The sequence below is a fragment of the Pan paniscus genome, chromosome 18, assembly GCF_029289425.2.
Source record: "Pan paniscus chromosome 18, NHGRI_mPanPan1-v2.0_pri, whole genome shotgun sequence".
In the NCBI taxonomy this organism is placed as follows: Eukaryota; Metazoa; Chordata; class Mammalia; order Primates; family Hominidae; genus Pan; species Pan paniscus.
The window spans coordinates 77,460,977-77,470,502 of record NC_073267.2 but is presented as its reverse complement, the minus strand read 5'-3'; the positions used below and the strand labels follow the sequence as shown (position 1 = coordinate 77,470,502).

General features: G+C 57.9%; 2 protein-coding genes across 2 annotated transcripts; both read left to right on the top strand.

Moving 5' to 3' along the window:
* The first annotated feature begins 98 nt into the window (after positions 1-98).
* Positions 99-4,417, top strand: LCAT (lecithin-cholesterol acyltransferase). Its single transcript, XM_008964568.3, has 6 exons — positions 99-333; positions 1,084-1,240; positions 1,320-1,435; positions 1,530-1,625; positions 1,709-1,933; positions 3,821-4,417. The coding sequence occupies exons 1-6, from the start codon at positions 180-182 to the stop codon at positions 4,393-4,395; spliced, it is 1,323 nt and encodes a 440-aa protein (XP_008962816.1). The 5' UTR covers positions 99-179; the 3' UTR covers positions 4,396-4,417.
* A 2,711-nt stretch (positions 4,418-7,128) lies between these two features.
* PSMB10 (proteasome 20S subunit beta 10) lies at positions 7,129-9,449 on the top strand. The gene is made up of 8 exons (XM_003812167.6): positions 7,129-7,263; positions 7,472-7,559; positions 7,645-7,742; positions 7,854-7,994; positions 8,260-8,375; positions 8,478-8,536; positions 9,006-9,157; positions 9,282-9,449. Exons 1-8 carry the CDS (start codon positions 7,208-7,210, stop codon positions 9,391-9,393), a joined length of 822 nt encoding a protein of 273 aa, XP_003812215.1. The 5' UTR covers positions 7,129-7,207; the 3' UTR covers positions 9,394-9,449.
* The last annotated feature ends 77 nt before the right edge of the window (positions 9,450-9,526 follow it).

Genomic DNA, 9,526 nt, shown 5'->3' with positions numbered 1-9,526 from the left:
CGGAACTGAACCCAGGCCCAGAGCCGGCTCCCTGAGGCTGTGCCCCTTTCCGGCAATCTCTGGCCACAACCCCCACTGGCCAGGCCGTCCCTCCCACTGGCCCTAGGGCCCCTCCCACTCCCACACCAGATAAGGACAGCCCAGTGCCGCTTTCTCTGGCAGTAGGCACCAGGGCTGGAATGGGGCCGCCCGGCTCCCCATGGCAGTGGGTAACGCTGCTGCTGGGGCTGCTGCTCCCTCCTGCCGCCCCCTTCTGGCTCCTCAATGTGCTCTTCCCCCCGCACACCACGCCCAAGGCTGAACTCAGTAACCACACACGGCCCGTCATCCTCGGTAAGCCCCCACCAGGCCCCTGATGCACCACGCCAGACCCTGGGGAGCCTGGGCCCCAGCCCCTGGCAGCTGACCTGGCCAAAGCCCTTCTGCCCTGCATAAGCCCCGACATAAGTACCTGCCCTGGTGTGGGGAGGGGCCAAAAGCTTGTCCCGTAGAGGAATGACCTCCCTTCTCCCACCACACTGTGACTCTCAGTTGTCTAACCCAGGGGGGCAGAGTGGGGGACGGGGTGTGCCTGAGGTCTTGGCTGGGGCATCACAAGCTGTGGTCAGTCACAGCCACACCAGACTCTGGGCCAAGCCCCACCACTCCTTCCTTGGCCCCCACCCACCAAGGACAAGATGCCCAGCCCAGGATCGGTGAGCAGGAGAGGCCCATCCATGCCCGGCCCCTATGAGGCCCAGCCCCCATGAGGCCCAGCCCCCATGCCCCCAGACCTATCTGTTCCCACCTTGGACTTTGGCAATAAAGGAGCGCCAGGCTGGGTGTTTGCTCTGCAGAGGCAGGGGTCAGCGGCCTTGGCCTCAGCACCTCAGCGCCTTCCCTTCCTCAGGGAAGCCTGGGCTTTGGCTACTGGGGGGACAGCGGGGAGAGGGGGTGTAAGCAGGGGAGGGTAAGTGTGCTTTGTACCTGGGGGTTGAGGGTATGGGAGGTGGGGGGTGGGTCTGGTCACTGCAGCATCTGGGGTGACTGGGGTAAGGGTCACGGGGGGAATCCAGAGTCCAGAGTGAGGGCTGCTGCTCACAGTGCCCGGCTGCCTGGGGAATCAGCTAGAAGCCAAGCTGGACAAACCAGATGTGGTGAACTGGATGTGCTACCGCAAGACAGAGGACTTCTTCACCATCTGGCTGGATCTCAACATGTTCCTACCCCTTGGGGTAGACTGCTGGATCGATAACACCAGGTACAGCCATGTGCTCCACCCTAGCCCCAACACGCTGCCCCTTGGCTACTGGCTGCTGAGTGGCACCCCCGCCCCGCAGGGTTGTCTACAACCGGAGCTCTGGGCTCGTGTCCAACGCCCCTGGTGTCCAGATCCGCGTCCCTGGCTTTGGCAAGACCTACTCTGTGGAGTACCTGGACAGCAGCAAGCTGGCAGGTTTGTGTCAGAGGGCAGGGCTGGGGCTCCAGGCCTGGGTGCTGGCCCACAGCAGGCATGGCCCAAGCCCCCGGTGCTGCTGCTCCCCCCACAGGGTACCTGCACACACTGGTGCAGAACCTGGTCAACAACGGCTACGTGCGGGACGAGACTGTGCGCGCCGCCCCCTATGACTGGCGGCTGGAGCCCGGTGAGTGTCTCTGCGGATGACCGGCTTGGGGTGGGGCAGGTGCCCCAGACCCCAGCTGCCCTGACCCCTTCCACCCGCTGCAGGCCAGCAGGAGGAGTACTACCGCAAGCTCGCAGGGCTGGTGGAGGAGATGCACGCTGCCTATGGGAAGCCTGTCTTCCTCATTGGCCACAGCCTCGGCTGTCTACACTTGCTCTATTTCCTGCTGCGCCAGCCCCAGGCCTGGAAGGACCGCTTTATTGATGGCTTCATCTCTCTTGGGGCTCCCTGGGGTGGCTCCATCAAGCCCATGCTGGTCTTGGCCTCAGGTGAGAAGGCCTCGAACACTTAGGTCCAGCGATGGGTGAGACCAAGCTGATCCTGGGCCTGCCTTCATTGCGGCTCCTGCTCACAGTGGCCTCTAGGGGTGCTATCTACCACTCCTGGGCTGGCATGCTTGCTGTCACTGGCCCCCAGAGCAGTGACCCTGGCCTGAGCAATTAGGGTGGCTCCTTCCAGAGTCTGTGTCAGTGATGGCAAAGGGGCAGTGAACACAGAAAGTGAATCCCAGCTATCTGCTCCCAGGGTTTGTTCCTTGTAGCCCCAGAGCCTGCCTACCCAGCCCTTGCCTGCCTTCCACTTGCTCGCAGGAGTGCCTTTGCCCAGGGATGTGCTTTACTGAGGATGGATCTGCCAGAGCTAGGGCCAGACCCCCCGAGGCCCCACCTGCTCTTCCCTAGGGAGTGGCACCAGGGCCCAGCACTGACACAGCTACCACCTACTCCCCACCCCCTGTACCCTGGGAGCTGGTCTGGAGAGAGAAACACAGTCTGGACAAGAGAAACGCTCATCAGACACCACCAATAAACATCAAACAGACACCATCTTGTTTCCCCCTTTCTGGAGCACAACTCTGTGGCCCCCATTGCTGCATAAGCCACACAAGGAGCAGAAAGACACATGCCCAAGGGAGGACAGCCAGCACCACCCCCACCATCCCCACACATCCTGGGCCTCACCCACCATCCCCACACACCCTGGTCCTCAGGAAGCCCCGCCTACTTTTTTTTTTTCTTTTTCAGACAGGGTCATTCTGTCGCCCAGGCTGGAGTGCAGTGGCGTGATCATAGCCGCAGCCTCAATCTCCCTGGCCCAAGCAATCCTCCTGCCTCAGCCTCCTGGTTAGCTGAGACTATAGGCACGCACCACCACACCTAATTTATTTTTGTTTTTTAGTAGAGACGAGGTCTTGCTATGTTGCCCAAGCTGGTCTCAAACTCTTCAGCTTAAGTGATCTTCCTGCCTCAGCCTCCCGAAGTGCTGGGATTACAGGCGTGAGCTACTGTGCTGGGCCTTTTAAAAAATGTTTATTTGTTTATTTATTTATTTTGAGATGGAGTCTCGCTCTGTTTCCCAGGCTGGAGTGCAGTAGTGCAATCTCCACTCACTGCAACCTCCATCTCCCCATTTCAAGTGATTCTTCTGCCTCAGCCTCCCTAGTAGCTAGGATCACAGGCATGTGCCACCACGCCTGGCTAATTTTTATATTTTTAGTAGAGATGAGGTTTCCCCATGTTGGCCAGGCTGGTCTCGAACTCCTGACCTTAAGTCATCTGCCTGCCTCGGCCTCCCAAAGTGCTAGGATTACAGGCGTGAGCCACCGTACCCGGCCCTATTTATTTATTTTTTAAGCTGGAATCTCACTGTGTCACCCAGGCTACAGTGCAGTGGTGCGATCATAGTTTACTGTAACCTCAAATTCCTAGGCTCAAGCAATCTTCCTGCCTTTGCCTCCTGAGCTAGGACTAGAGGTGCACTCCACTAAGCCCAGCTGATTTTTTTTTTTTTTTTTTTTTTTTGTAGAGACAGGGTCTCACTGCATTGCCTAGTCTGGTCACGGACTCCTGGCCTCAAGTGATCCTCCTGCCTCAGCCTCCCAAAGTGTTGGGATTACAGGGGTGAGCCATGGTGCCTGTCCCTGCCATCCTTTTGAAGCCCTACAGCTCCACCCAACAGAGGTCTTATCAGGGCTTCTCATTGAGTAAGCTGACACTGAGCATCATTGAATATCAGGCCTGCTCAAGCCTGTGGCTTAGAGTCTGTGTCTAGATTGGGCAGGGACAAGATTGAGCATCTGGCTGAGCCTACACTCAGCAGGTTGTGGGCCAGGGGTAGCCAGGCCTGGCTCCCGGTCCCACCTTGTTCCATATCCACAGGTGACAACCAGGGCATCCCCATCATGTCCAGCATCAAGCTGAAAGAGGAGCAGCGCATAACCACCACCTCCCCCTGGATGTTTCCCTCTCGCATGGCGTGGCCTGAGGACCACGTGTTCATTTCCACACCCAGCTTCAACTACACAGGCCGTGACTTCCAACGCTTCTTTGCAGACCTGCACTTTGAGGAAGGCTGGTACATGTGGCTGCAGTCACGTGACCTCCTGGCAGGACTCCCAGCACCTGGTGTGGAAGTATACTGTCTTTACGGCGTGGGCCTGCCCACGCCCCGCACCTACATCTACGACCACGGCTTCCCCTACACGGACCCTGTGGGTGTGCTCTATGAGGATGGTGATGACACGGTGGCGACCCGCAGCACCGAGCTCTGTGGCCTGTGGCAGGGCCGCCAGCCACAGCCTGTGCACCTGCTGCCCCTGCACGGGATACAGCATCTCAACATGGTCTTCAGCAACCTGACCCTGGAGCACATCAATGCCATCCTGCTGGGTGCCTACCGCCAGGGTCCCCCTGCATCCCCGACTGCCAGCCCAGAGCCCCCGCCTCCTGAATAAAGACCTTCCTTTGCTACCGTAAGCCCTGATGGCTATGTTTCAGGTTGAAGGGAGGCACTAGAGTCCCACACTAGGTTTCACTCCTCACCAGCCACAGGCTCAGTGCTATGTGCAGTGAGGCAAGATGGGCTCTGCTGAGGCCTGGGACTGAGCTGGGCACCCTAGATGTACAGCTGCCCACTCTCCTGGTCGAGCTGTTGAGGCAGTGTGCACCATGCCTGCCTCTGTGCTGGGCGCGGGGACTGGAGCTGGCTCCACCCACAGCCCTGTCAGAGGAGCACGGGGCGGTGGGGGGGCGGCGACAATTTGAGCTGTCTCTCCCAGCTCCCAAAAGGGCAGGTGAGACGACCTTTTGAGTGCTGGGTGAATGACAGGGCCACAAGAGTTTAGAGGCCGGGCACGGTGGCTCACGCCTGTAATCCTGGCACTTTGGGAGACCGAGGCAGGCGGATCACCTGAACTCAGGAGTTTGAGACCAGCCAGGCCAACATGGCAGAAACCCCCGTCTCTACTAAAATACAAAATATTTGCCAGGCGTGGTGGCATGCATCTGTCGTCCCAGCTACTCAGGAGGCTGAGGCACGAGAATCATTTGAACCTGGGAGGTGGAGGTCACTGTGAGCCGAGATCACGTCATTGCACTCCAGACTGGGCGGCAGAATGAGACTGTCTCAAAAAAAAAAAAAAAAAAGTTAGAATTAAAATCTGGGAGTGACAACCATTAATCAGATCATTTCATTAATGGAAGTTTAATTACTAATGAAGCTAAATGCTCTGAGGAAAGCTTAGGAAGCACAAGAGGCTGAGCCTTTCGGGTCAGCAAAGACTTCCCAGAGGAGGCAGTGCCTACATTGAGGTCAGAGTGACAAGAAGAGTAATGGACCACTGTAAAGACTTGGGTTTGACTTGACTGAGCCCAGGAGTTCGAGACAAGCCTGGGCAATATAGTGAGACCTCGTCTCTACAAAAATTTTAAAAATTAGCCTGGTGCGGTGGCTCATGCCTGTAATCCCAGCACTTTGGGAGGCCGAGGTGAGCGGATCACTTGAGGTCAGAAGTTTGAGACCACCCTGACCAACATGGAGAAACCCCGTCTCTACTAAAAATACAAAATTAGCCAGGCATGGTGGCGCATGCCTGTAATCCCAGCTACTCGGGAGGCTGAGGCAGGAGAATTGTTTGAACCTGGGAGGTGGACGTTGCGGTGAGCCGAGATCACACTATTGCACTCCAGCCTGGGCAACAAGAGCAAAACTCCGTCTCAAAAAAAAAAATTTATTTTTATATTAGCCAGGTGTGGCCACAGCTGTAGTCAAATCTACTAGGCAGGCTGAGGTGGGAGGATTGCTTGAACCTGGGAGGCAGAGGTTGCAGTGAGCCAAGATGGTGCCACGGCATTCCAGCCTGAGCAACAGCAAGACCCTGTGTCCAAAAAAAAAAAAAAAAAACCGTAAAATAGGCCAGGCACAGTGGTTCATGGTTATAAGCCTAGCACTTTGGAAGGCTGAGGAGGGTGGATCGCCTGAGCTCAGGAGTTCAAGACCAGCCTGGGCAACACGGTGAAACCCCATCTCTACCAAAAAAAAAAAAAAAAAAAAAATTAGCCAGGCATGGTGGTGTGTGCCTGTGGTCCCAGCTACTCAGGATGCTGAGGTGGAAGAGTGCTTGTGCCTGGGAGGCAGAGGTTCCAGTGAACCGAGATCACACCATTGTACTCCAGCCTGGGCAACAGAGTAAGACCCCATCTCAAAAAAAAAAAAAAATTAAGATAAACCCTTTGGCAGCTGCGTGCTGCTCTTAGCCTCAAACCCAAGTCTTTTTTTTTCCCCCTTTGAGACGGGGTCTATTGCCCAGGCTGGAGTGCAATGGTATGATCCATACTCACTGCAGCCCCGAACTCCTGGGCTTCCAAAGTGCTGGGATTACAGGTGTGAGCCACCAGGCCCAGACTGCTGAAGGGTTGAAACCAGAGAAAGAGTGTGACCAGATTTCCAACTTAGAAAGACCCGCTCTCTGCAGGGTAAGGAGTAGCCTGGGGGTCGGGGGGCGGGGGGCAAGAATGGCAAGGTAACCAGGGAGGCCAGTGCAATGTCCAGGTGGGAGAGGATGCTAGCTGAGACTAGAAGTGCTAGGAAAAGGATGTGTGCAGACAAGAGGTCACTGGGGAGGTGAAATAACAAGGCTTGGCCATGAGTGGAACCCAACACCCATGGTGCCCCTCTTGAGAGAGGGAAGATGGCACCTGAGATGGAAGATGGAAAGACCAGGGTCCCTGTGACTGAGGACTGAGCCTCTGTTTGAGGTTTTCGCAGAGGAGTAAAGGCAACAAAAGAGGCAAGAGTTGGAAGAAAGGTGACAAGGAACAAAAGTCAGCTATGCCTGATGCTACTGGGTGGCCAGCAACAATGCTGACTTGGCCAAGGCTCTGAGAGCTTTACTATGCTGGGACTGGAGGTCAGAGTTGAGGCTAGGGTAAGAGCAAGGGGCTCAGATGGAGGGGGAGGAGGACCTGAACAAGTCCAGAAGGGAAGAGATTTGTCCCTCTATCCAACAGAGGACCCAGTGAGCAGCACAGAGGGCACAGCGAGGGACATCACCCGGTTCACCAAATGCTCAGAGCCACAAGTGAAGCCAAAAGTGAAAGACAAGATGCAGAAAACCGCCACGGGCCTTTGAGGAAGGGTAAAGGCGAAAGCGAAAGCAGGAAGTACAGACGTGAAGCCTAGCAGAGGACTTTTTAGCTCCTCACTGGCCCCGCTTGTCTGACCGACTCATCCGCCCGCGACCCCTAATCCGCTCTGCCTGCCCCAAGATGCTGAAGCCAGCCCTGGAGCCCCGAGGGGGCTTCTCCTTCGAGAACTGCCAAAGGTGAAGCGGGGGCGCGGGGGGCGGTCACTCCTGAGCCGCCTCTGCTTGGTCGTGGCCTTTTTTCCTGGCTGGGGGTGGGGGAGGGTGTGTTGGTCGACTTGGGTTCCAGGCTTACCCCGGTAGATGAGGGAGACGGGGACCAGGTTAGGGGAAGCAACAGGGGTCTTGAAAGCAGAGCCGAAACATGGGCGCCCTCCTCCGTTTCCAGAAATGCATCATTGGAACGCGTCCTCCCGGGGCTCAAGGTCCCTCACGCACGCAAGACCGGGACCACCATCGCGGGCCTGGTGTTCCAAGTGAGCAGCGGGGAGGGACGGGGAGCTGGAGGGGAGCCGGGAGTATCGAGCAGGCACTGAAGCTGCGGTCCCTCCCTCTCCTCAGGACGGGGTCATTCTGGGCGCCGACACGCGAGCCACTAACGATTCGGTCGTGGCGGACAAGAGCTGCGAGAAGATCCACTTCATCGCCCCCAAAATCTAGTGAGACTCCCCAGCCCAGTTCCCGTACGCAAAAAAGAACGGCCCCCTCGTTCCCACTCCGGTCCCCGCACGTCCCAGCCCTGCCCACACCGATCCTCCCTTTTGCCTCAGCTGCTGTGGGGCTGGAGTAGCCGCGGACGCCGAGATGACCACACGGATGGTGGCGTCCAAGATGGAGCTACACGCGCTATCCACGGGCCGCGAGCCCCGCGTGGCCACGGTCACTCGCATCCTGCGCCAGACGCTCTTCAGGTGCGGGGGCAGGGCTAACAGGACCCCAGCAGGGGTAGTTACGGGGTTGGGGCCAATGGAAGGCGTGACAGAAAGAAGGGCGGGACCGCGACGGGCCAGGTGACCGGAAGAGGCCGGCCCAAGAGAACCTGGGCTACAGGAAAAGGCGATGTCAGTCATCGGGCGCCAGCCCACAGGAAGGGGCGGGGATAGCACCTAGGAGCTGGGCATAGAGAGGTGGGGCCTAGGCCCCGGCTTGTGGCCGACCCCGCCCATCCTCGAGCAGGTACCAGGGCCACGTGGGTGCATCGCTGATCGTGGGCGGCGTAGACCTGACTGGACCGCAGCTCTACGGCGTGCATCCCCATGGCTCGTACAGCCGTCTGCCCTTCACAGCCCTGGGTGAGCGCTTCAGTCCCTTCTCCTCGAACTCTGCCCCTGTGACCTTGGCCTCACTCCAAACGGCGTCGCAGCGTTGACTTCAGATGCTTCTCCTGCCTTCAGGCTCTGGTCAGGACGCGGCCCTGGCGGTGCTAGAAGACCGGTTCCAGCCGAACATGACGGTGAGCGCCCTCTGTCCCCGACTTTGTGGTCGCTGGTAGGATATGCACCCGGGAGCTGGGGGAGCACAGGACCCTGGCCCAGTGCGGGTGGCTAAGGCTTGTCGGAGGAGGTGACCACTGAAGGGTGAGTGGAGTAAGGGCAGAGAAGTGCGGTCCCGACATAACACCGTCCAATACCAAAGCCTGCACGGCTGGGAGAAGTCGAAGCTCACAGAGGATCTTTAGGAGCCAAGGGCGGAGAGAAGGACCAGTAGGGTCCTACTTATATCAACGTCTGGAGCCTAGATTTTGTTTGGGGTGGGATGGAAGCAGGTGATGTTGCCTCAGAGGTGGCTAAGGCTCAGAGGGAGAAACACAGTGGGGGTCTGGGGGGCAAGACCAGATTGGGTAAGTGGACAGGCAAGTCCCCAGGCTGTAGCCTAAGTTAACAGCAGAGAGCCCGTTAGGTCTCACACACCCATCACCGCAGCTGGAGGCTGCTCAGGGGCTGCTGGTGGAAGCCGTCACCGCCGGGATCTTGGGTGACCTGGGCTCCGGGGGCAATGTGGACGCATGTGTGATCACGAAGACTGGCGCCAAGCTGCTGCGGACACTGAGCTCACCCACAGAGCCCGTGAAGAGGTGAGAGCTGGAGATCGGGGACCACAGGGATGTGTGGGGCTATAGCAGGGGAGATGGGGGCTGCAAAAAGGGGATGGGCCACATGACAGGCCCATGTTCAGAGGCTGTCCCTTCTCCCTCCCAGGTCTGGCCGCTACCACTTTGTGCCTGGAACCACAGCTGTCCTGACCCAGACAGTGAAGCCACTAACCCTGGAGCTAGTGGAGGAAACTGTGCAGGCTATGGAGGTGGAGTAAGCTGAGGCTTAGAGCTTGGAACAAGGGGGAATAAACCCAGAAAATACAGTTAAACAGATGGCTGTGTCATTCTTGAGTGGAATGGGGTGGGCAGGCAGCCAGCAGGGCTCTGTAGCTAAGGCGTCCCTGCAGG